This window comes from Pterocles gutturalis, unplaced genomic scaffold (assembly GCF_000699245.1).
Source record: "Pterocles gutturalis isolate BGI_N339 unplaced genomic scaffold, ASM69924v1 scaffold8163, whole genome shotgun sequence".
Taxonomy (NCBI): Eukaryota; Metazoa; Chordata; class Aves; order Pterocliformes; family Pteroclidae; genus Pterocles; species Pterocles gutturalis.
Genome location: NW_010125583.1, coordinates 3150 through 29879, shown reverse-complemented (window position 1 = coordinate 29879; position 26730 = coordinate 3150). Strand labels below are relative to the sequence as shown.

Sequence of the window (26730 nt, the reverse complement as noted above, 5' to 3'; positions counted from 1 at the left end):
ACTAAAAGCTCCAGAAAATTAGTCTGCTTCAAAAAGCTATTAAATTGTTCCTATCCCTGAAGCTTTACAAATGTGCTAATTGTTGTGTTCTGGTCATGTAATATGTTTCTGCACGAAGTTAAGGCACTTGCCTGTTGCCAAAGCCCTTGTGCCATCAGGGGGAGGGACTGGCGGGCAGTGTAACACGGGGTAGTGAATCTTCCCTTTGGGCAGCACGTGCTTCAGGTCTGAACGCCCAGAAATGCTTCACAGATGTGCTGGGCTGCCTAGCAATGGAAATTTTCTAATTCTAGCTGACCTAAAAAAAGTAAATAGACTACTGAGCATAAGGCTACTCCCATCAACAATACCCCCCCCAGCTAACATTTACATTTTGCCCCCCTACACACTCCTTCGTAACCAGCAACTTGCCAAACCTGTGACACTGGTCTCTTGAAACAGAGGCGTTCAGGGACATACTGTATGGGTGGTTTGCATTGTGTGGTCAAAGGTAAAGCAATACAGCTCACGCTGTCTCGGTGCTCTCCAGAGCAGCGCTGCGTGCGTTGGAGAGATTCTGGAGGTAGACACGTTGGCCATTATCAGTAATTCTTATGCAGTCATAAGTAATGTGTACATGTGCATGTATAGTTAGATATTGTGTTTGTACACACAACTTCTGAAACGATGTATAGGAGGAAATAAGCATAGTGGGCAGCTCACCGCTGGGCTGGTCCGGACTCTCAGAGCAGCTCTTGTTTTTTCCTCTTCTTCTTAGGAAAACACATTATTAAACTCTAATTTTCATGGGATCTGTAGAAACCAGATACTTGAAATCAATGGAAGTTTGTAGGCAATGTGTATTTTAGCAATAGGTGGCAGAACTGTTCAATTCAGAAGACTGTTTGCATTTCTGTTATCTGTCCTTTTGAGTTGGAAAATCAGGTGTTGAAATGCACTTGTAACGGAGACTTGCCAGTGCCAGTTACCTGTCTTGGAGCATGACCTTTCTTAATGAGTTTTCTGAAATGAAACTAAATATTTAAACTAAGACAGAAGCTTGATAAATAACAGTGCAGTTGGGCAGATAGCTTTGGATGTAAACTCAAATATTTGGTTAGTTTTCCAACTTAGCTGAAATTTTAGAGGGTGACAGTAACACTGCAATATGTTGGACCTCCTAGAACAGATGCTTCTGTCTCTGAATGCTTTCTCCCTCCTCACTTACATCGCTTTTGTTTGTACACATGGTGTCTTGAACACTCCTCAAGCTTCCCAATAGAGAGACCCAAGTCGCTGTAGAGCAGTGCAGGCATCGCCAGCAACTCTGAAACGTTTCCAGTGAGCCATCTGTGGTTTGATATGAAATCTGTGCTTCATGGCATGTTGCAATGTCATTCAAAAAAAGAGGAGATATAACGGAGGCACTGACTCAATGAGAAGCTTCATATAGTTATAGGACTGAATTCCTCTCCTTGACCTTTTACTCTCCAAGCTAAGACAAGCTAGTCATCCAGGTTTCCTGAATAATCAGCGGAGATGGGCCAGCACTTGCAAGGATGATTCATCTCATCCTGAGTATATAATATAGGTTAGACTGAATGGCTGACTTGTAGACAGCTGCAATTAGGTTGAATGAATCCGTCAGGGAAGAGAATGTGACATTAACATTAGCATCCATCCGGACTATCCTGAGAGCCCTGGAATTACTCAGACTTGCATCACGGGTCCCACACTCCTCTTACATAAGCCCAGGGAGGAGAAATTCAGCAAAAAGAAGAGATCTACAGGAGCAATGTTAGTCTGCCTGCTTTGGATGTTGATGATATGTTTAGACTCATGAACTGCTGTTTGAATTTAGAACAATATTTCCCTTCAGCTTCTAGACAGCATATTCTAATCTCAACTATAACGCACCTAGGTAATATATCTCTTCCTGCCCTGCACCTTTCCCTGTCTTCACTCCCTTCTCATCAGCCCTTTGTCACTTTAATTTCTTCCCTATTCTCTTCCACCTGCCTTTCTATGCAGAGTACTCTTAGAACATTTTTTCAGTTAGAAGGGGGAAAAAGGTTTCACATTAATCCAATGTTTATATATCATGACATTTTTCATTCTTCCTGGATATCTTATCTTTCACTTCTTCCTTTTTACCCACTTTGTGTATTCAGACTGTAAACTGTTCAGGACAGAGACGGTCTTTCAATATGTGCTTGATAAGAGCTGGATCAGTATTGCGATAGTATGCTATGTAAACATTTAGTACAGTTCTGGTTGTAAAGTTACCATGTATTTCTCTGAATTTTGGATCAGATGAGCAGCTGAACAGCTGTAGTCCCTTGATAGTCTATAACCATCACTGGTTAATCCAGCCCCCTTTATAACAGGGGAGCTGCTTCTTTATGCAGAGACTACAGCTGTAATATGAAGTAGGGCTGTTACTTGTAGGTGTGATTCAGAGCACTCTGTGGTGCAAAACATTTGGCATTCTCAAGTGTCAGAGAAGGTAAATCTTCCTGATATTTTTCTCGTTCCCTTTTATCCCTTCACATGTACACATCTTGGAGTTTTTCTTTGGAATTAAAGAGTTTGTTCAGACAATTGGCTGTTGTTTCCTTTTCTGACGCTGAAAAGTAGTGACTAATACTGCAGATGCGAAAACCCACCTGTCTCTGCTTACATGTGACTGGAACTTCTTCAGCCATCTGAAATCCCCTAGGGATTCATTTTACACAAACACGGACAGCATAGAATGTTATTGGTACAAATGATCCCTGAAAAATTTTCGCTTTGCGACAGCCGGTGTTTAAGTAAACTGAGTTTAAAATTCAGACACAGGAATTCAGATTGTAAGTACTTTGCATAGTTTTGTGGTCAGAGAACAGAACCAGTACCATGTGGCAAATCCAAACGAATCAGCACAGTTTGAGTTGAATTCCCTTGGATGTTATCATATCACTTCTGTAAAGCAGATACACTGGAAAGCTGCACTGATGAGGCACACATTAAGATTCAGCGCTCTGAAACATAAAACGGCTTTTACAAAATCTATCAAAAAGGGAAGTGGGTTTGTCAATGGTTCTTAATTTTGACAGGTGCCTTTAAAGTCACTGTTCAAATACCACAACAAAACATCACTGTCCTGCAAATGAGGTGAAAGTGAGAATTATGCTAGTTTTATTTTACATTCCGTTAAGTGATGGAAACTAGGAGTTTTAGAATTGTGTTCAAGTATTTTAAGTACTATTAGCTATATATATAAAACTTATTTTCATATTAGCAATCTGTCCTTTAGCAGACAGACAGGGATATGTAGGTAGAAGTGTATTTATCAGCTATTCTTAGTGGAAGCCTTCTCTCAACATCTGATGTTAACAATAATTAATTTTGACGGCTCAGATTATGCTTCAACTTAAAAAAAAGAAATAGGAAATGCATATGGTAGATGTGCTTATTTTAACATGGGCTGATGTAGTTGTGATTAGTTATAAGTCAATCACAGTTACCTGAAAAGGAGAAAATTCTAGAATACTCTTTTTAAAAGTCAAGCCTTTTGTCTTTATAATGAGTTTAGAAAATGTATCCGTTGCTGTGATTTAAAAATGGTAATGTAGCATCTGTGACTATAGCAGAACAAGAAGAAACTGAGTTTGTGTCTGTTAATGCAGAAGAATAGTTACCAACTGATTTGTCTCCTGAATTTGTTAAAATACCAAGAAAATTGTAGTGTGAATAGGAATGTAAGAGATTCATAGTAAAATAGTTTAAAAGTATTTTGCTAGGACCTAAATACATGGGAGGATAGTTTGGCACCATTCTCTCCACAAGATAAATATTACAGATTGTGGGACACTAGTCGTAACCAAAGTTCAGGACTGTCGTGTGATTTCTGTCTGACACAGGTCCAGGCCAGTTGGAATGACTTTTCTAGTCCTTGCTGTGAGAGCTTATAATGTCCTCAGTGGTAAAGGGCTTACTGTTTTGCCATTGAGAAGTGAACTTACATTAACTCAGAAGTATTTTTAGGTTTTGTGGCATTAATGAGAATTTTATATCTTTTCATAGTGGTATTGTCATATTTGTGTGTGAGTGGTTACAAAGTGATGTCAACATAAGCAATATGTCACTCCAGTAGATTACATATCATGTAAAATGTAATTAATTTCATCATAATACATATCTGGTATCTCTCAATTGGCAAACCTGGCAAGGGAAAAGGCCAAAACTTACCATCACCTCCATGTCAAATAATTGAACAAACTCTTCTCTCTAGAAGCATTTCTTACCTGCACATCTTTGTGTTTATATTAAGCCCAAACGTAGTAAGTTGTTTTTACCAAGAAGACAAGTTAGTTGCTGTGCTTGATGATGACCTATTAAGAAAGCAGTAAAGTCACTGACTGGCAAGCTAAGATGCTCCTGAAATGTGTATCGCTGAAGGACTTTGTAATCATTTGGCAGCTCCCTCAGTTAGAAATGCAAGATGGGACTTGTGGGGACATCAAGTAAACCTGTTCGTTCAGGACCTTTCACCGTGTGAACAGACACATTGCAATGGCCTGGAAGCTGTGACTCGGGGCACTGCAGGGAGGCAGTGCCATGTATTGCTATTGCATTGAAGGTATAGCCAGTGTCCCTGCTGGGCTCAGCCACCACTATTCAATCCCTCCCCCCTGCCCAAATTAAGATGAGCAGAGCAGGTTTGGTGAAGGTAGCCAGGGTCAGCCACCAGTCCTGGTGCCAGCCAGATCCATAGTTGTGAGGAAGGTCCACTCTCCAGCTGAGAAGTCAGGACAGCAGGAGAGGATGGTACCTGGATCAGCAAGCTCTGTGGTCAGGCGCTGGTGCACCAGCAGTGCAGGAGAATGGCCAGGACCCACGCAGAGGGCAGCTCCCTGGCAAAGTGGGGAGCACCTGGCAGGGCTTGGCCAGCTCCTTCTTGCACAGCTCTTTCTCACCTGGCAGCCAGCCTGGGGGTGCACAGCTGGCCGGTGTCACAGCTGGCCCTCAGCACTGGCAGCTAAAGCCTCCTCTTTGGGACAGTCTTCGCTACAGAGATAAAGAGACATGTCAGTGGCTGTGGGGTAATTTGGATCCCTCCCCCGGCTCCCTCTTTTCTTAAGATGTAAGTTGCTTCTTTTCATTTCCAAAAGCCTCCATGTCCTTTTCCCCAGCCTGCCTGTGAGATCGTATTTATTATCAATAAATGTATTTCCAGGCAGGTAATGGTGACAATCAATTGACAGTTCAAAAATTTTCAAGCAAGAAATGAGGAGTTCTTCACTCAAGGAGGTTTTATACAGCTGCTTTACTAACCTACTGCAGATTTCTCCTTAAAACCCACCTTTTTCACGATACCTACAAAAATGCTGAAGTCTTTTCTTAGGTACTGTGACAACAGAAATAATTTGTAGTAATTATAAATTAGATAATAACAAAAAGATGTAAAAGGGAAAACATAATGCAAGGGATGCATTACAGGCGTCAGAAGCATAAAAAGAAACAGTAAAAGGAACCTCAGCCTCTGTACCACTGCCTGTTCTGTTCTCTCTTATGTGGGCTTTATGGAATGGCAAGAGTTCTGCTTCAAAGAGAAATAAGTAGGATATAAAGCTCCCCAACTAGGAGTCTGCATCTTTCATTTTCCCAGCATTCCTAAAATTCTTCTCCCCACCCCCTCTTCTCCCTAAACCAAATCCCTTTGGCTTTGGTGACTTCAGTCTTCATGGCGTTGTAGCAAATGGAACTAGAAGGGATCTAGAGAGGTCATTAACCCCGATCTCCCTGCCCCAAGGCAGAACTGCAGCCATAATAGACTAGTAAGCAATTTTTTTGGTCAAAGATCTAAATAAGTGGAATTGCAAATTTTTTTTTTTTTAGTTTAATTTTTGGAAGTTGGACTCAGAGCTCCATGTAACCGTTAGCAGAGTCACAGGTTAACTTCAGTGGAATTATTTTAATATATATCCAGTTAAGAATGAACTCCCACCTGAACTCCCACCTCTTTTTTATGAGATTCAGTGGGTTTTTATCATTCATGTTATTACTTTTTTTGTTTGCTAAACATATAATAATGATTTTGGAGTAACATGGAACTCCCACCTGAACTCCCACCTCTTTTTTTATGAGATTCAGTGGGGTTTTATCATTCGTGTTATTACTTTTTTTGTTTGCTAAACACATAATAATGATTTTGGAGTAACATGAAGAATTACTTTGGGTTTAGATTTTTGCCAGTATATATATCTCTGCTTATAATATTGTTGCTAAACATGTTTATACTTTTGATTGCTTAAAGCATTTTACAGAATATGTGATTTTAGTAGCCTTCAATTAATTCTATGAAATTTTGCTGATTCTAGAATGTCTTCCACCTCAATTATTTCTGAGTATTTTAGCCAGTGTAAAAACAATCTGTACAGACACACATTTCCTCAAATCTGAAAAGTGATTTTGTGAAGTGATTGTTGTTTATACTGCTTATACTGTTTATAAATGTAGTACTGGACTTCACTAGTTGCTTCCACAATGTGGTGCCAATAGATTCCTTAGAAGAATATGTATAGCATGTGTGTATAGTTGTCTAGTAATCAGTTCTTTAACATTATGTCTAGTAGCTAGCTCTTCGTCTAACCTGTCATTGGTTACTTAGATTCAGTTATATGATTTTTACTTTATTTTCAACCCCTTTTGTAGTCAGTTAAAGCCTACATACTGTTTCTGTGCATTTTGTAACCAAGGTATAGCCAACATCAGGAGAGGGTGTTAGGAAAAGTGCTGGTTAATCCTCTTAATACTGAAGAGAAAAAAAAAGTCTTACATTGGAAAGTCTGTTCTTTATAATAAATCTGTAAAACAATTCCCTTGATACAATGAGCTCCACGGGCAAAAGCACTTGCTCGTATTTTTGTCTAGTAGGGATTTTGTTGGTCTAAAAAACCAAAATTGCACCTCAACCAAATGTGCCAGCCTGATTAAAGTTTCTACAATAGCTGTGGCTTGAATCTTTGAATCTTTACGTCCCAGTCTTACAAGGCAGACCAGTGTCAGAAAACCATCAGTTCTGTGATTAGTCCTCAGTGCTGGAACTGGACTAATTGATTGCTCAGTGTCTCTTCTGGCCTGTCATTTTACATATTCTTATTTTCCACTTCAGCTTTTTTTGTTTTTTCCCCATTGAGAACAAATAAAGTAATTAGGAGATTTCTTCAGGCAGGGGGAGGAGCAGAGACAAAGTATGTAATAAGTTTTGTCTGAACTGTTTTCCTTTCCTAAGGTATGCCCTAAAGCTGTGTGCTTAGCTGGGTTCAGTGTAATTGTTCCTATCACCACAAAGCCTTTGGGACCTGCCCGAAACAGAGCAGGCAGCAAGCACCAGCACTCACATCATGCCCCTTCCCTGGCTTTGCCTGATACAATAAGAGCCTTCTTCCATAGCCAGTTACTTCTTAACCGGGTGAATGAAGCTTATAGTCTGATTCTGAAGATCCTAAGTTTAAACCTTTCTGACAGCCTGTATAGGTGAAAATAGTGTGGGATTGTGTAATTAAACACCCTATAATACAGATACACAATTAACTTTGCACAAAGGAAGTTTACTCCAGCATTCCATAGGTTTTAAACTGTCAAACTTTACCTTTCTTTGGTACAGGCTTTAAGAAATGTTCACAAGGAGGGCAATTATAGGATCCTATTTTCACTTGCATATTTACTTTTGCCAGACTATGACCATTTTGCCTTAAAATATTGTTGCCTGGCAGCTTGCTGTGGGCTAGAGGAAGTTTTGTGTTTATCCACACACTGGAATGTTTTAGTTAAAACCTTCAATTAAAAAAAAAAAAAAAAAGGAAAAATGCAATTTTGTATCTAGCATTTATGCCAGGGGTGAGTTTTTGCTCTCTTGTCAGAATCCGCCTCACTTTGGCCCAGGCACACTCAGTACTGCATAGTCATCTTGACCCTTTGCCAGGGATGTACCTGCTTTTCGGACCAGGAGGTGAGCCCACACTGGGGGCAGAGAAGAAGGGCAGGGGCAGACTGATAAGAAAGATTATCAGAAAGGTTGAGAGGGATGGAGGTCACAGCCGCAGAAATAGCAGAGGAGTCTGTCCACCAGAAAACATTTTGTCCTAAACTGGGACTTTAAATGTGACTGTTTCTCTGTGGTCAGCGAATACCTGTGAAAACATCTGATCATCGTTCTGCAGTGCTGGTGTTCAAAAAGGATCACAGCCTATTCATGCTATCACTTACCGCAGTAGCTCAAGTGACTGCAGTGTCCCTACTGGTGCCAAAAATAAAGGCCTGTTGTTTAACCTGTGGATGTCCGTGAAACACCATGTGATGAGTTTCCAGTTTGTGTGTGGTTTCAAGTTTAGAATTTCTTTTAATGTTGTTAAAATATTTAATAGGATTAATATTTGCAGTCCTGTTTGTGTTTTTAAGCTGCACACAGAAAATGTAAGAAATTATATTTTGAAATGCCTGTTCAGGCTTTATCCTGAATCAGGCTTTTATGTGTGCTATGGTTCAGATCTTAATGGCAGGATAATATTCAGTTGTTTTCAGAGGACCCTAGTGTTGTTTATTGTTCAGGACACATCTGATCCGAGGATGAATGTGGCATATGCAGTGAAATATGCTTCTTGGAGAACCAGCAATTTGCTGTAACGTTTAAAAATTGGGATTGTAGAGAGGGGAAGGATTGCAGGAGGGATGGTCTCATAATTAAGACGATGGAGGGATATCTTGGAAGGTGTGATGTGTCTCTGCCTGTACCGCTGAGCTTCTGTATGATCATGTTGTTTCAACCCAGCATTTTTGTTTCTGTACTCTTGTTTTGTGTCCCTCACTTTCCAAGTGCCAGACTTGAGGTTCCTGAAGAAATACTAAGCGCTCAGAGCTACAATGAAGTTAGCATTTGATCATGTAAAATGCTGTACTGCACTAAACATTCTGGAAAAGCAAGTCCTAAATGCCTCAGATGGTGTTTCTGAAATTAGTAGATACCTTTTGTCGTGTGTTTTGTGTGCCTCAATTCCCTATACGTAAAATGGAGGTAACTTTGCTGCCTTATCTCACGAGAATATTAGGAAAATAACACAGTTGATATTTGTGAAGCATTCAAGTGCTGTATACTGACGTGTGCTATTGAAAAACCATTCTGTCTTCAGAACAAGGTTTGAATAGTGTACAATAAATATGTCAGAAAAGTTCAGAGTAAACAGTGACAAGAAAACAAAATACTGAATAGCCAGTCACCAAGTGAGCAGCATGCATCCTCTTCACTGAATCAGATGGGGGAAGAAGGGTATATGCATGTATAATGAAACACTGTTATCATAACAAATGTATCTGCAAAAGCCTAAGTCAGTGCCACCAGCCAGTCTGAGAATCTTTAAATTTTACTTTTCCTCTCTGAGTCTTTGCAAATTTATAAATATTCTTCTATCTGTTTCCTGTTTATGATATCTATTAACAAGCAAACACAGTGTTGACTAAGAGGCTGTGTGAGTATCAAAGGTTTTTTTCCTTTTGACCACGGCTCTAAGGCCAGGCCAGTGTGGCAGGGTTTACCGTTGTTCCCTGTCTGTGATATTGGTTAGTTCCTGCATAAGACAAGTTTGCTGAGTCTCAGTTCTTTTTGCTCTTCATCCCCTTGCTCTGAATCCATTTGGCAGACTTGGTGAAAGGCTCAGTAACTGCAGGAGGAAGACAGCGGGACTACATTTCCCCTGGAGGAAGCCGCCTCTCCCACTCCCCGGTGAGGGCAGAGAGGTGCTAACCGTGGGTGGGAGAAGGTTGGATTCACTTGTGTCTCTCCTCCCACATACCAGACACCCTGTAGCCTGCTAGCAGAGTACTGTACACCTTCTTGGAAAGAAAATGTGACTGAAAGATCTTCTGAATGCTCCCCTGCACTTCCCAGCTTTTCCTGATCCTTCATTTTCCAATGGTTACAGCCCGCCTCTACAGTCCAAGTTGTACATTGGCTCTTTCCTAGCAATCATTTTTCTCAGCAGACAAACAAGATAGGCACATGCCCTAGTTTATATTGTGTTGATGTAGAAATTAAGCATCATGACCGTGGTTCACATTCGCAGACATGCTTAACCTTCTTAGGAATAAGGGAAGAACTGAAGGTGAGGGATACCATACCACAGCATTTATTTTAATACAGTGAAATGTAAGAGGAGCTGCATAGTTACTGAATGGTGTGTACAGGGTGGTTTTTGATACATAAATTGTAAGATTTCCTACGTGCTACATAGGCAAAGTGCTAGAAATGAATGCACACGTTTCTTCTGTTTCAACACTGAGGTGTGTCACCTCACCTTGGCACAGGCTTTCCTACTCCATATGTGTTGCTTTATGCATTTCATTCCCTCAGAGAAGACAAGCCAGCGCACATTGTTCTCCCTGCTCTGCCCACCACCAGAGCGGACAGTGGCAGGACACACTTTGGAGCACCTCTCCAGTTATGTCTAACTGCACAACCTCAAAGCCAGCAATGAGCTGGACAGTCAGCCCACTGTAAATATGGATAGCTCTTGGGCTTTTTTGTTGAATTCTTATCTGCATGAATAAAGGATCCTACAAAAGTTGCAAAGGTATCGAATGAAAGGCAGCTGTATTTACATGTTGTGATAAAAGCAAAACCAGCAAAAGTAGAGAATAAGGAGCATCCACACAGCCTCCTTTTATAGTTTTGCAGCCGTTAACAGTTATCCTGTTCCCTTCAGAAGCATGTGCATTTTAAAAGAAGAGCCACACAGTTTAGCCTCTGCCTACTAAATCTTTCAAGAAATATGCTCCTTCCATTATACCAGTTTCATAAATTATTGCACCCTGTATAAGGTGCTTAACTGTCTCATCTGGCTGCCTTTCAGTACCTCACTCTGTCCAAAAGTGAGCCTCGGTTTTTCGTTAGTTTTCACCTTACTTTACAAAAGCTAAGCGGTAATGTCATGTCTTTTATATATCTCCAGTGTAAAAGAATCTTCAGAGGGAGAGTTGTAATATTTTTGTTATAGTTGAAAAAAAAAAAAGGTTTATTATGCAAGGACTGTGTGCCTGGGGACAACTGTGTAACCTGTGTCTCAGTTTCCTCATCTGTAAAATGGGTGTAATGTTCCTGCAGCTCACAAAGGGATGGCAAGGTTTGACTAGCATATATCGTTGCCTTGCACAAATGCAGCTATTGTCACTACTTGTTTTTATTTAAAAATGGCTGTAGAATGTGAAGAAACACTCTAGCAGAATAACGCTGCAACTGGGGTGAGCACTCTCCATCTCTTGACCATCACATCATTTCTTCTCAGACTCTGCCACAAAGTATTTGTGTTTGAAATAAAACTGTACTTATATTGTAATGCCATAGAAATCAAAGGATTTCATGTAGGGGTTGACATACAGGAAGGACACTTGTTTTTAAAGGAAAAATGTCCATGGATATAATTAAATAGCTCAAGCAAATTTAGATTTTGTTTAGAAAATTTTCATGAGGAACAAATAAATTCCAGTTTACATAATTCGAGATATTGAAAATATGCAAAACTGTTTCCAGGTCAGCCTAAAAGAGTGTCTGGGAAGTGTTTTATTTGTGTGAGTAAACAATGCTCAGTCTGGAAAAAGACTGCATTTTGAAATATGCTATGGAAAATAAATTCTACTGCAATTATTCTTTTTTTTTTCCCCTCTCTGTTTTCTCCTCTCTCTCTTTCTTCTCTCTCTCTCCCCATCTCTCTGCCTCTCCCTCCTGAAAATCTCCTGCCACAGCGACTGCATTTGCCTCCAGACTTGTCAGACACAGTGAGCCGCGCGAGCAAACAGGATCTGGCAGAATCCGCCAAACTGCTGAGCTCAGGATGTGGTGCTATGGCCATCGGCAAGAAGCACCTGGACTTCTAGTGATTTCTACTTAGCAGTTTCACTCAGATTTATATGACACTCTAATTATGAGTGTTAATGACTTATATAAATATTTTTCTTAATGATTTGACCCAGCAGTCTTTAAAAATACATGTTATCATATGGTGCCTTCTTTCTTCTTCTTTTTTTTTTTCATTATGGTTTCTTTGCACCAATTTTGGGCTTGTTTGGATTTTGCTTTTTGTTAAAGCTTCTGTTATGTTGGGACCTGCCATTGTTCTGCTCCATTGGAAACATACAGTATTTTGTTCCTTTCCTTAAAATATGAAAATTACCCTTTCATTTATAGATTTTTTTTACAATAAAAATAAAGGGATTTTTTTCACAATTGAATTTTTATATACTTACATTTAATATTTTTATGAATAATATATTAAGCTGGATGGTTTATTGAAATAAGGGAATGAAACTAAGCAATTCATTGTCACATTATTCCGAAAGCAAACTACACAGTTATGGTTTTAAAAACATTAATTTTTGTAATTGAGATACTATTCTTAAATTTCAGGAAATATTTACATTGGCTTATTAAATGTGTAATAATAAATTTTAAAAATATAGGATAGTTTTTGTTCTAATATACCAGTAATTAAGAATGGTTGTTTATTGAATCAAAATATAGATAATTACTTTGTCTTATGGCTTACTACATGCATTAAAATGCACTTGAGTGGAATTTACTAACCATAGAGAAAAGAATTTATTTCCTTATGTAGTTCAAAACAGTAATCCTAAACAATTGAAGTCAGCACTATGAAATTATGTCAACAGACATAATTCAAGATTGAAATTCAAACCGACAGCTACATTAATGCTAGAAAACCAGAAGAGTGCATTTGAGCTCGGGGAAGGGTATCACAGCATGCTGGTCTAAAGCAGGGCAGAATATACAACCAAATCAGGCTTCTGTACCCTTAGATACACAATCTGTGAACTTCTGACTATTTTGTATGTATCTCTGTGTATATCTCATCAAACAAAAGAAGGGTAAAGCAAAGCTGACCTGTAAATTCAAGTGGTTTGCATTCTTTCTTCTGAGGCTGACTTCCATTTTGAAAGGTAATATCGTCTTCTCCGCAGAATTTCCAAGCCACCCAGCTGTAAGATTGCATTACAGTTTCAAAAGTTAGTCTTTATAATAGTATACTACATGGCTGGAGTGAAATTGACTCTTCAAAGAATGTGTTAATAGGATGCAATAATGGTAACTTATTTTGATGGGTTTGGAACCAGGAGCTGGTTAAGTGGTTTGGGTTTTTTTTTCCTGCAATCCAGGTTCTACTTTATTTTTTCTTGACAATGCTGTGTAAAACAAAGACATAGCTTTTAAAACTGTCTAACTAATATGATGAATGTCAATCACTTAAAAAACTCCACTGTAGCATAAACACATACTGTATACAGCTTTTATTCTGAATTAGAATAATTGAATCAATGACAGTGATTTGCCAGGATGTCAAATCTATCCATCATATCCTGTCACTACCAGTTTATTTTTTGTGATCAAAATCAAAAAGACTACTATTTTGTCATCAGCTATTTCATTAGTAGTAACAATCAGGTTTTCTCTTCTATATTTTTTAGATATGCCTGTTATATTTTTTATTTCTAAAGACACAAATCCTTTTTAAATCTTTTCAAAATAAAGTTTCAGAACGGAACTGTCAGTTTAATAAAGCAAAAAGACATCTACTTTCCTATGCCAATATATTTAAAGTATTATCAATGATGTCTCAAACATTTTTTCCCTTTTTGTATTATGTGCAACATTGAATGGAAGTTCTCATTAGATACTTAATTGTGCCTTTTGAAAGCATGAAATAATTTAATTACTTAGGATAAAGTGATTTTTAACAAAGGTGAAGTTTTACATGTTAAGTCTTTTTAATGTAAATAACACAAAACACAGTATTTCTTTGTGAAATATAAAGTCACAAGACATACACATTGTTGCCAATGTACTTAAATAGGTCATTGGCTCAACAGACAGGGCAGAAAATATCATGAAAGTCACAGTCAATTTCTAGTTAACGTATTAACTGAAAATTGTTTGCAAGTAACACGTGTATTCCATGTCTGTGTGTATATATGTGTGTCCCATGCATCTGTAAGACTTCAATTTCAAAAACTAAGGTAGGTTAATATTAAAGCTGCAAATATTTTCAATAATAAAGGGAACTCCTGCAAGTCTGGATTAATTTTTTTTCTGAGTCACTAAACATGCTTTGTAAAATAAGTGTTAGAGTATACACATGTACAGTGTTGTTCACCTAAGGCAAAAACATGGAGCAAAATTTCTCATCTTTTCTTCCAAAATACCATATCAGTTACAACAACAGATGACAGTGACTTGGCTTATCCAGTAAACTGATAAGTAAAATAATGCTGTGTACATGCTACCTGATAGTATGTAGGTCTATAGTAGATATAGTGGGCATTTCATTTATTGCACCAAAAGCAATTTTGACTTGGGAAGCAGCAGAAGTGTTTGCATGGTGATTTGCTGTGAATTTTCCCCATAACCACTCTGTGACTGTCAGGCACCTGTGTACAAGACACCCTTCAGTTCTTTCTTCTCTTGATTTGAAGACAAATATTTAACAAAGGGGTGCAGCTCGGTAATCGAAGAATGGGCGCAGCCTCATTTGACTGGCTGTTGCCATGTGCTACCAACTTCCTTTTGCACCTGCAGACCCCCCTCGGCTTGGATGGAAAAGCCTCTGCAAGACGAGCGCGATCCCTACTTGTGCTTAGAGGTTCTTCCACAGAAATCGCAGTGTGGGGGGTTTTTTTGTTTGTTGCAATTTTTTAAGCAGAACTCCCTACTTTTTAGCAGGCTATAAACTGAAACCACCATGCTCAGCTGGGAAACAAATGATTCATCCCAGCGAAGACGTTCCCAATTCAGCACGGGAACCTGATCTTTACAAAATTGTGACACACAGTCAAGAAAGCAGTAATGAAATTTAAAACGTTGTGTCTTTAATGTGTCAAATAAGAATTCTTTATATGATTTCTGTTATGTTGAGGTTTTCAAAATATAAGTATTTGGAACATGAGAAGAATATTATGATAAAGTCTTTTTCTATGTTTGTAAAGAAATTTCAAAACCAATTTCAAGGATGCAGCTGAATTCAATTTTCTGTAACAGTAGCTACAAGCACCTGAAAATGGGCATTCAGCTACTTCAGATTTGATATCTATGGTAGTATGCCACTGGTTTCATCTTTAATTTTAATATAAAATAGTGATGTTGTTCCAAACACAGCTTTTGGAAAAATGCAAAAGCCTAACTTACAAAAATCCTTTACTATGCCAATATTGGAAAGTGAGCTATTAATCAAGTTTTTCTGAAACCACAAGATTGTAACACATCCCTTTAGAAATGTGTGCGCAGTGCAAGTGTTACACAAACACACACACATATTAAACCAGTATTTCTGCAGGCCCATATATTAAAATTCAATAAAATGTTCTTCTTTTGCCTGTGCTGGAGAAATGTCTTCTGTAAATACAGAGCACAACAGAAACGGGAAAGATGCTTTTATGCCTTTAAGAGGTGGTGGAGGCAAGTACACTTTCCCCCATGACATCTCTTGAGGTTTTTCTTTTCTCTTGTGAGCTACCTGAGTGCAAGGCCTACATTTCTTTCTTTAATCACACTGAGCACATGATGGTGCTTATTCAATAATAAATGTACCTGTGTAGAAAAGGAATGAAAGTGAATCCTCTTCCTCTTAAGAAAAAAAAAGCAACTCGAATGGAGGGAAAAAAAAAAAAAAGAAAAAAGAAAACAAAAAATCCACCTTTTTTTTCCCTAGTCTAATATAAGCAAATGTTAGGCTCATTTGTGTTTTTCCAAAAACGGTTCATTAATATAGTGGATGCCTACCTCAGTATTTCAGCATCTGAAAGGACAGACAGATTTTCAGAAGTGCTGAGCATCAAGCATCCCGGAGCATCTGCTGAAAACTTGGCTGCTTATTTAAACTCCACCTTTAAATAATTTTGAAAGTTATTAGGCATATCGATCTGATTTGCAGACCTTCTGTTCATATCAAAATTAAGACATCTTTTGTGCTTTCTCTATTTTTTCGCACATGGGTTTCCCGCCACTGCAGAGCTTAATCTAAAAAATCTTTCTGAGAAGTCAGTGATGATTTAGACCAGGAGCAAGCTGGTAGGACTAGGTCCAGTGGATCTTTTTTAAAATGTTAGTTAGCAGATATAGAGGAACTGCAGCTGCATATTCCTCTATAAAAAGTATGTTTTAATGTCCTCTGGAGTTGAAGGTAAATGTTAAATCCAAAATGTAGCAAGATTAAAAAAAGAAGTCTTCACTCTGTGCTGGCAGAGTTTGAGTCTGAACTTTCATGCCCTCAGAATGCTCTCAGCATTTACGGCACCAGAGGTGTTCGCTTAAAAAGTCTCGAAACAGGCGAATTTCTGTGCACTTTCAGCTACAATTTTGGAGTCAGGTTGGAGCAAACTGCAGTAAAGAAAGCTCTTGCTGAGATTTCATGAGGCTAGGCTTGCAGGAGACTAGAAATGAGGTCTAGTTTGGGTTTAGAAATTCAGTCAAGCAGTTTTCAGTGCCAATCTTTTGGGAAGACCTGTTGTGTGGAGAAAAAGCTGTGAACTTGTCTAAAATATGTTGCTTGAGTGAGACACTTCTGCAGTTCTGAGCAGGTGTTTATTTATTTATATTACCAAAGTATCTCAGAGCTACTACTCATAGACCAGGACTGTTTTGTGCAGGGCATCATTTTTGCTCTGGGACTTGTGCCACTGCAGAAAAAATTTGCCTTCCTGACCTATTTTAAATCGATAGGAATGGGGTCGTTCTAGCAGGACTTCATGTCTGCTCTAGCCCCATCACCTTCAGCTAGCAGCCAGAGCTGGAAACTGCAGCTCCAGCACTTGATTCCTGACCAGGGAAGTTTTAAGGGGTCCATTTCCTTTCCGGGCACATTCAACATCTTCATGGATCCAGCAGATGAACTGGTCAGACAGCAGATGTACATCTGCTATCCATTGTGTATAATGAAACTTCTGCCACCAGCATGGCCATGCGCTTGGAAAAGCTGAACTAGTGAATAAAGCTGAGCTCAGGCAAGACCAGACAGAGAGTGACAGGCAGGCAGAGGAAAGCATTTGGATGAATTCTCCAGCATGGTGAAACTTCCATTCATGGTGCTTCCCAGCCCATGTCCAGGATAGCTCAGCAATTTGGGAAGATGACTTGAGTGAGGAGTTTGACACTCTTAGAGACAGTGGAGGAACAAATCTGTCCGTGTGGGAGACGGAGCCTTCCCGGGAGCCACCTCCAAACTGAGGGGTTCTTCCCAGCTAGCAAAAGGTCACAGATACAGAGCTTCAAACTGTACCATCAGTACAATGGCTTCAAACAAGCAAATAAAAACTTTTCCACGACAAAGCACCAGGGAAGAGGATGGGAGCACACGCAGTATGGTAGGTAGGCACAATTGTTTCATGCATGACAGTGAGTACAGCAGATAGACACGGTAAAAGAGTGTGTGCAAGGGAGGAGAACAGGGGGTCGTTCTGCAGTCCTTGCCTATGGAAGGACCTGTGAAGTTTTAAATGTGTCCTTGCCCAAACAATTGTAAATCAACAACAGTTCGTGGAGAGCAACTGGATCATAACCCAGAAAATCCTCAGACCCAACAGAAGCTTAGTTCGAGTAAGAATCGAAGGGTTTGAATGCATGTTTTGCAAAGGAACAGTGCTGACTTAAATTCAGAGAAATCAAAGTGGACAACTTGCTTCTTCAAAAGCAAAAAAAAAAAAAAATTTAAATGACTGGATTTTTATTTAATCCAATCCAACAGAGAGAGTTTGAAAAATAAATAAACCCTCCCCTGCAGTATTTGAAACACAAAGCTGCAGACTGCAGACTCTGAATATGAATCCAGCTTTGCAGAGAGAAATGTAAAGGTTAAAACATTAACAGTTACGGGGACAAATATACATTTTCTTCACCTGTGATAAATTAACGTATTATTGTAACAACCTGAAGGTGTTTATCTGCTGTATGCAATTCCGTATAATTCAGAGTGCTTATGGTGCCCTACATGTAGTTTCTATGGAATAACTGTTCATAAACTTCTCAAAATCCGTTGGCATAGGCCTGACCTGAAGGTTATCTGTGAATCCATGAACGCCTCTGGTACAGCTGGAAAAGCTCGTATGTCCTGGGAGAGGAAGAACTGCACTTCGCAGCCCTCACCGATTTTAGCTGCTGGAGCGTACGTGAGGTCTGTCAGGTGCCTGGAGGCAGCTGCAGCCTCTGCTGGAGGATTTCCTGCGACTTACAGCTCCCGTCAGGCACCTGAAGGTAACAGGGATCCTCCTGGGTCACTCGCAAAACCTCTGCTCACCATCTCACCCTGCTGCAGTTCAACTTAGGAGGTCAGGCTCCAGCGCCTGAGAAATGCTGGACCTCTCCCAGACCAGCACAACCAGTATCACGGTCCTTTGTGGGGGCAGAGCAGCTCCGGCACACAGCCCACCAGCGACAGACATGCATCTTCACCTTCATCCCCTTCAAAATCACCATCACCTCACCTGGTGGGGTGTTACCCAGGGGGAGGAAGGGAACAGTACGGGATCCCCTGAAATTTTCTGTGTGTTAAAACATAGTCATCAGAGGTTCACAGTGAAATTCAAGGGACAGTGGGTTTCTTGGGGACCTTTCTATAAAAAGCCACCTTCAAAAGAAACAGTGGGGATTCTGGCAGCTGGAGGGTTCATGAAATCTGTCACATGTCAGCTGTACGTGTTGAAGGACTGATCAAATGGTTTCATTCCTCTGAGGGTTCGTTTCTGCAGCCCCTGTGAAAACACCTTCATCTTCCATGCAATTGCTGTTGAAAACGCTCTTAAGATAGTAAACTGTCCTCAGTGTCTTACTATCTTAGGATAATAAGCTATCCTAAGTAAGCTGCCCTAAGTGACTCTCTGCTGATACACTGGGGTTTTCTTCTTTTACATCTCAGAGAATACTAGGGGAGGAATTAATTTAAAATGTGTTCTAAAGTAAGGAACTTGCCAACCTGGCTCCTCTCCAGCCTGTGCTATCTTTACTACCATGCATCTCACGCAGATTGCTCCATCCTCTGCTATTTTCCCCAAACAGATAACATATGTGAGAGACTTGCCTAACATCATTCTCCAGAAGTAATCCAAAGGCAGCAATGCTCCGTGCTTTGTATTCCACCCAGAGAGGAGGAACACTTCTTCTGCCTCCACCACGCCACGCAGGGCAGGGACTTCAGGGGTCCCTGTACGCTTCAGCCAGAGACACGCTCCCACGGCTGCCCTCCCTCCTCAGCAAGACATGTAAATACTCACCCTCTGAACAAGACCAAACAGCCATCACAGGCTCTACTCTCACGTCTGTAATTCATATGCCTGTTTCTAATGGGGGGGGATTGTATTTGGGTATTTGTAGGTGCCAATCACACTTTTGATTAGAAACAGGGCTGCGGGAGCTCATTAAGCAAGCAGGTGTCTTGTCAAAGAAGCGTTATTTAAAGAGAAGATGCTACACCGTTCCCAGAGCTGAAGAGCCTCATCAGCTGCACATGGAGCGATGCTCAACTGCTGAAGCTGAGGACAAGAGCAAACAGAAACAAATCAAAATAAAAAAAAAAAAAAAAGGAAAAAAGAATGATACATTTTCAGTTTTCCTAGTGCCGTTTATACCATGGAAATGCAGAACAAATTTAAACGTTAGCATAACTCTAAACCTGCACATATTACCCAGAGAGAATGAGATAATACATTTTACTCAATAATACCAGGAAAAAGAAACATTTAAAAACAAAAACGAAAAAAGCCAGACACCTTTGGCCATGGAAAGTGAGTGAAATAGGACTACCAATGGCTGGAAAGCCTGGGGGAGGTGATGTGTGTTATCAGTCCCAGGTTGTTCTTTGCAACTGTAATTTGCCCCCAAAGATAAATCCCACGTAAGGCTGCCTAAAGCAGACCACTCTACAGGGGCATTTTGCTCACTTTATAAATAAAAACCTAGCTAAAAAGAAGTGATGAAATCCCCTTTCTGTGTCACAGCCTGGGTGAGAAAGCAGCTCTTTGTGCCTCCTGGAGTGGGGCACAGGCTGACTCGTGCTTACCTTTAAAAAACAATTAAAACCAATATCTGCACAGTGCGAGGCAATTCCAACACGTGTGTCACCGCACGCATGTCTGCTTCACCATCAGCATGTATGGCTCGTCATCTGTCTGCTCGGAACAATAACTGTTAGGTTAGCAGCCTTTTCACTTGTAAATGTAAATATTGTATCTAGAACACAATATTTGAAATACAAAATACAGTGTTATTAAGACAGCACTCACATCAATTCTTGTATGACTATAATTTGTGAAATGCCTTAGGAGGGGCTTATAAATAAAGTATAAGGTGTTATTATGAAATACATTTTAACCAAATGCACAGAAATGGCTCATTCCTATTGAAATCAATAGCAAAACTCCCACTAATTTCAGTTGCAAAAAGAGGAGACCCTTGGAAATCGCTGCGTTACACTTAGCAACGCGTTACAGCAGATTTCAGTCTTTCTAAGTAATACAGCTCGAGAAGAAGAAAGGGAATGAAAATGGGAGTTAGAGGCTGTTCAGAGCATGTTACAGATTTCCATTCCCCACTTGTGCAGTGTCTGGCGAGGCAGCACGTCCCTGCGCAGCCACGCACAACCCCCTCGCCCGTTTGCAGCATCGCTCCGAGGTGGGTGCTGGGGCTGCTCCAGGGCCTTGCCTGGCACCCAGCAAGCAACTGGGAGCCGGCACCAGTGCTGTGGCATGGGAGCCTGGCCCCGCACCCCAACCTGCCCTGGGGAAGGGCTCTTGATGGCGGGCAGCGCAAGGCTGCCTGCAACCTCCAGAGCCCCCGGCACGCACGGCAGCAGCTCTTCAAGGCAAGCAACACTCTGGGGACCAAATGCCCTGACTTCTTCCCAATGTGCAGCCAGCCAGGGACTTTTCCCCGCCGACCTCCTTCCATAGGGCACAATGACAAGCCAGTGAGCCAGAAACGTCTCCTCGCCGCCGTAGCTAGCCTGTCACCAAAATAAGCTCGAGGTTCATCCGCGCACGCAACGGCTTTATAGCGATGCTGGGAGTGCAGAGGTGCGGGGCTGAGAGAGCCTGCAGCACTGACCGCCCTGAAGAAGACTTCTGAAGGAGCAGAGAGGGCTGGTTAAGAGTCGGTGGAGGCCACCAGCAGCTGGACCGTGGGCGGTGGAGCTGCACAGCTGGGAAAACCTGGGAAGGGCAGGGAAGAGCTCCAGGGAGCTGCCTCTGCCCGCGTATCAGCACCTGCAGAAACAGCAACCACGGCACAAAAGCTCTCCAGGGAGGAAGGGGTGGGAAGCGCATTTCCATTTCTGGTTGAGCAGAAGTTGGCATTGCGATAGCAAACTACATCAGTAGGTATAAACATGCTAAGTGGCTATATAGATGCTGGGTTTGTACCTGTAATTAATTGTAAATCAATTTGTCTATAATTACCTGCCTATTGTGGCGTTTAACTCAATCTATGCATACCTTATAAATATATAATGTGCGTCTGCATGTCTGATAAAAATATGTATAAATTTTTTTCTAAAATCCATGTTGCATTAAAATTTGCCCATGGATGGATGGATTCCAGGTATAAAACTACTTAATGCTGATATAACAAATTTACTTACAACTGACCAGTATCAATTAAAAAGAAAGATTTTAGTCTACTGGGTTTGCACATTTTTGTTTGCTTCAGGCTCTCGATTTTATTAACTATCACATCATGCTTTGAGCGAAGCTGCTCTTTGTCCCTACAGGATTCGGAGTTTACGTGCATTTAATCTCGTCTGCAGCATCGCGACTATCTCAGCACCACAACTCTGCTACTCCAGGTTTACAGTGAAGGGTTATCTGCCGTGACAAATATGCCAAAAGGAAAACATAACCAGCCCAGATAGTATCTTTGCTGCATAAAGGCTGCTTGTGACGCCTGTGCTTTGACTCACAACTCCCCGTGCATTGGCTTTTTAATCATGAGATCCCTTTTTCAGCACAGCATCGCGAGCAACAACTGCACCACAATGAGCCAGCTTCATCGATATGGGAATGTTTAGATTTCCCTGCCAGTGACTAAAGGCCTTTAGCTTTCACTAGCCAGTCCCAGCTCGCATTGTTGTTGCCTGTTGATTTGTCTTCTCTCATTATTCCTTGACATGCAGCTCTCCACCCACGCCCACACTAACAACCCTCACACAAAGCGCATTGAGGTATTAACCAGGTTACAAGTTCAATGGAAAATTACACTAAGATTGTGCTGTGTGGCAATAGAAAGGGATGGTATTCAGTCTCCCAAAGAGCCTGTTAAAAAACACAGCTGGGTTTTTTTTTTTCCTTTTTAAGCATCCTAACAAAAACAATTTTTAGAAGTCAAGAATGCATATTTGTGTGGATATGTGTCTATACGTACTTTATGTATAATTACAACAGATAGACACGGGCGTGCATCGCGTCTCCACCACTGACTGGCACAATGCGAACTCCCTGCTGGAAATTCTGCTGGATTCTGGAGTTCATTTAGAGCAGCCCCAGAAACCCAAGCTAAATAAACAACCTCCTCCTGCTCTCGGCTGCAATTAGATACGTGAACCTATCTTCTTTTTGTTAGCCCAAATTACAGGCTGGTGGAAGTGCTGAAAGTCTATAAAAACATTTCTTAAGAATCCCTCCCTATTGAAAACTGAAAATAAATTCAAAATAAAACTTAATGAGATTAACCTAACACAATAACAAAATTTGCAACACCACACTATAAGGTTAAAAAGAAAATAGTATAATAAAGGAAATACAAAGGCTTTGGCATGGTTTTTACAATCAACAATGGTTAATTTTGATATGTAGTTGTGAACAACTTCAAAACACTTAAGTTTAAAACTCTTGCAAGCACTTTTAATTGATTAGGAATGACTTCTAGATGCACAAAAATGATTGGACTGTGAACAGTAGTACAACTATATCTAAGAACAATTAACTCTTGCCGACCAAAAAGAAACGTATGATGCATGAAAATGTGTATAAAACATCTATAGAATATTCTTGTCAAATATAAATGAAATTAACTTTATTATAGAAATCATTCTGGGAGATTTCTAGGGAAGACAAATACTTACATTTCGACATAAAACAAATTGGATTATATCGAAGACACAATCTACCTTTTATCTATCAAACTCTTTTCTTCGTCGAAGTTCTCTCTTAACCCTTGTTTGCACATAGCTTCAGCCGTTAACAACCTTTGGAAATACCAACAGATATTTTTCTTACATAAATCTAGTGCGTATTGTTCCAGGTTTAATTATATGCAATGGAATGATACAAACTTGGAACATCAATCCATAATCTATGAACAGATTGGTAGAAGTATTCGATATATCTTGATAAAACTCTTAAATTCGTGGCAAAGCTTGTTGATCATGGCTTCTTTTTTTTTTTCTTTTCTTTTTTTTTTTTAAACAACTTCATGACCAACACAGATCAAACATCCATCCAGTCTACATTGTTCTTTTTTTTTTTCATTATAACATACAAATGCCCATTTACAAATAATACACCAAAATGAATAAAAGTTTGGATACCAAAATGAAGATTTGTTCCAACTGATATAATGCCTTCAGTGTACAAAGGTCCATGTGAAAGTCTTTTCCATGTGTTACAGCATAGGGCACAGTTGCAGTACAGAAGTACTCTAAGAGCCATTCTTCCTTTATAAAATACTGCTGAACATCCAACTGTTGTCCATATAGTCATTTACGGAATTAACACATGTTTTACTGTAATCTTGGCCAGTATTGAGACATATCAGGTTCACTGCCAGGAACTTGAACTGGAACTGACACTCCAGGGGAAATGAGACCTGAAAATTGAGGGGGAGAAATGGATATTTTAGTTTTTCTATACATAGCACAATTTTTGCTTTACAGTTTCACAGGTTTGTGCTTGTATTCCAGTAAGTATTCAGCCTCACCATCTACTAGCCTGCAGAATTAGGTGCAGGGGTATATTTTTAAAACCTATGTGCATCTCACTGATTTGTTGTTATAAATAAACTGTCACGCTTTGAGATAAATGCCAGAGCCTCGGCTCATATGTATCAATTGGGAATTCAGCCCAAAATACACTGAACATTTCTATTCTTTTAAAGTATGTCTGCTCCCTCTTATGCTGACACTTAACCCCTTTTTACCCTATTTTGCCTTCTTATGCAGAGGTTAATATTTCTACAGGTTACCTGCCTTTCTGATAACTTCAAATCTTTAGCAAAAAATAGCCTCTGTCACAGACACAGTAAAAACACGCTCAGTCCTGCAAACACTTTCACATACAATTAACATCACCGGTATGAGCAGCTCCGTTGAAATCTAACGTTGAAATAAATACTGCTTTAGAGTTTAATTACTCAGGGAAGATTTTGCAGGCTGGGGGCCTCACTGGAGAGCTTTCCACTGTATTCAAACCCCACCTCTGTTAACCAGCCATCTTTCCTCTACCCCCTCAGCAGCAGCTGTCAGCTCCAGCCCACAAACGCTGTGTATTTTTGTCTTCTGCCCAGTTTGACATCTACTAAACCCGACCAGTGATGGGGAGAGACGTCTCCCAGCAAAAAACCACATGCCCAGAGCAAGGAATCTGCTCTGGCAGAAAGGCGGGGGGAGCGCGGGGCCACTCACCTGTGGAAGTGGTGCCAGAGGTGCCCATCGGCTGGCTGTTCATGTGTGTCTGCATGTGCGGAGGGGTGTATGTATCATAGCTCCGGCCATTCACCGATGGGCTGGTAGGCAGCATGCAGGAGTAGGAGGAGGTCTGGCTGGGTACCGGGGGCTGTGGGAGCAAAGGACAAAACAGAGTTAAGTGTCAGCCGAGGTAAACACCACATTACGCTCTTCTGTGACAGTGCTCAGGAGCAGCGTGCACAAGGAAAAATGAGCTTTGGTTTCAAATTTGGGGACCTAGGTGTAAAACCCTATTTAGGAGGTAAACCAAGCAGCCTTTTCCAGAAGTTTTTGGTCTATAGAAATGATGTGGATGGTCGCCAGTGCCTTTTTAGACACAGGTGGTGAGCAGATCCCTACATCTAGATGCTAATGAAGATGTTACCTAACCAAGCCAAGGGGCCAAAGCCCCTGTTTGTGCTTATGTAGAAGAAAGACATCTGACATTTGCAGCCACAGAGAGACAGAGCAGGGCTGGCATCTTACCTTACATTTGGTGGTGAAACTAAGAGCTCTTTGGGGTGTAATGAAAAATTACTCCACTTAGACACATACTTTGGTCCCGCATCTGCACGCAGGTCGATGTGTGGGTTTGGGGTGACCATACGTGTACGTTGATCCCTGTTCAGAGCTTCGGTCACCCCAAACCCGTGCCAGCAGCATCCCAGGAAACCAGTCATCTCCATTTACTTAAACTCCAACCCCTAAAACCCCATCTGCCAGGGGAGAGCAGCTGGGGGCAAGGAGTGAGGGATGGCACAGTGCCAGGGAGGGACCAAACAGGGGCATCTCCTGCTCCAGGGTGCTGGAGGAGTGGAGACTGGTGTAGCCCTGACATGGGGAGGCAGAGGGGGAGCAGGAAGCAAGATGAGTAATTCCCGCTCTGAGCGCACGAGACCCGACACGTCTGCACATGTTTCCTCCGTCTGCACATCCCTGACACATGCCATCTCCAAAAATACCAACAGCCTCACTCACAAAGCACACGCGCTGTGCTCCGGCAGAACCAGCAACGTGTCCCGCGTCCACAGGGAGATGCTGACAGTCCAGCTGCCAAATCTCCCATTCCGACATCGCGTGGCCATCGTGTTGTTGTGGCCACATAGGCAGGACTTTCTAGAGTGGCTCACGCGTGCCAGGTCCTTCCCAGGTGCCCAGTGGTGAATCAGGGGCCTCCTGCTTTCCCAAGAGTCCCCTCCCATATCAGCCTTTTGATCTTTTGTCTTCTGCTCTCAGCCCGCTGCCAGGAACAGCACTGCTGGCCTCCAACGTCATGAAAGAGCGACCTAGCCAACATCATTTCTTTCTGCAGACTTGCGAGACTCTAACTTTATTTGGTTAATTTTGGTTCAGCAATTAGTAACATAGTAATTGCCGCAGCAAAGGAGTCAGGCTCTGTAATCTGCTCGCCTGTCTCCAGCAGTGGTCAATGCTGCGTGCCTCAGACAAAGCTGTAAAACTCCCGTAATTGGCCAGCACCTTCCTAGGCCAACCCCACCATTAAAAAAGGAGGAATTTTGCATCTGAAAGGTCTATAGAAACAGACCCCAAAGGAATAGATTTCTTCCTAACCCAGCTGGTGATCAGCTAATGCTTTCAGGCATGAGGATTGACAGCTCTTGCAATTCTAGCTTAGCTGGCATAACCACTGATGCTAATCACATCCCTCCCTCTCTCAGGTGTTCCTAATGCGCCGCCGCCACGTTACCTATGCCGAGAAGGCCAGATCCCTCCAGCAGCTTATTCAGGCAGCAATTTCCACAATACTGCACCAGTGAGTTCCATAGGTTAACCATGGGTTAGGCTTGGGGGTTTTTTTCCAATAATGGGTTTTTTCATCCCAGATTTGTTGCCTTGTAGATTTGAGGACCTTCTCTTTTAAAATCCAGGAAAAGGGTTTGTCAGAGCACCAGGACTTACAGTGCCCTTTAGGGCATCTTTTCAGAAACCGGGGAAGCCTTTGGTGCCGGTTTCCCTGCAGCATGGTTTGGGTCTGTAACCCTCCCGC

The 26730-nt window shown here is 41.1% G+C and overlaps 2 protein-coding genes across 3 annotated transcripts in view; one reads left to right on the top strand and one right to left on the bottom strand.

Annotated features, from left to right (window-relative positions):
* The window catches only part of ELP4 (elongator acetyltransferase complex subunit 4), a gene marked incomplete at its 5' end in the record, with an annotated part of 123570 nt that extends 111681 nt beyond the window's left edge, over nt 1-11889 (top strand). Inside the window, one exon of the mRNA XM_010078622.1 lies at nt 11758-11889. Within this exon, the coding sequence (XP_010076924.1) occupies nt 11758-11889 (132 nt within the window). The remainder of the gene's footprint in view (nt 1-11757) is intronic.
* An 11557-nt stretch (nt 11890-23446) lies between these two features.
* The window catches only part of PAX6 (paired box 6), a 5086-nt gene continuing 1802 nt past the window's right edge, over nt 23447-26730 (bottom strand). For both annotated transcript variants that reach the window (XM_010078620.1, XM_010078621.1), the window contains exons 5-6: nt 24681-24831; nt 23447-23866 (exon numbers count right to left, since the gene is read on the bottom strand). In XM_010078620.1, the coding sequence (XP_010076922.1) occupies nt 23781-23866; nt 24681-24831 (237 nt within the window). In that variant the 3' untranslated portion in view covers nt 23447-23780. The remainder of the gene's footprint in view (nt 23867-24680; nt 24832-26730) is intronic.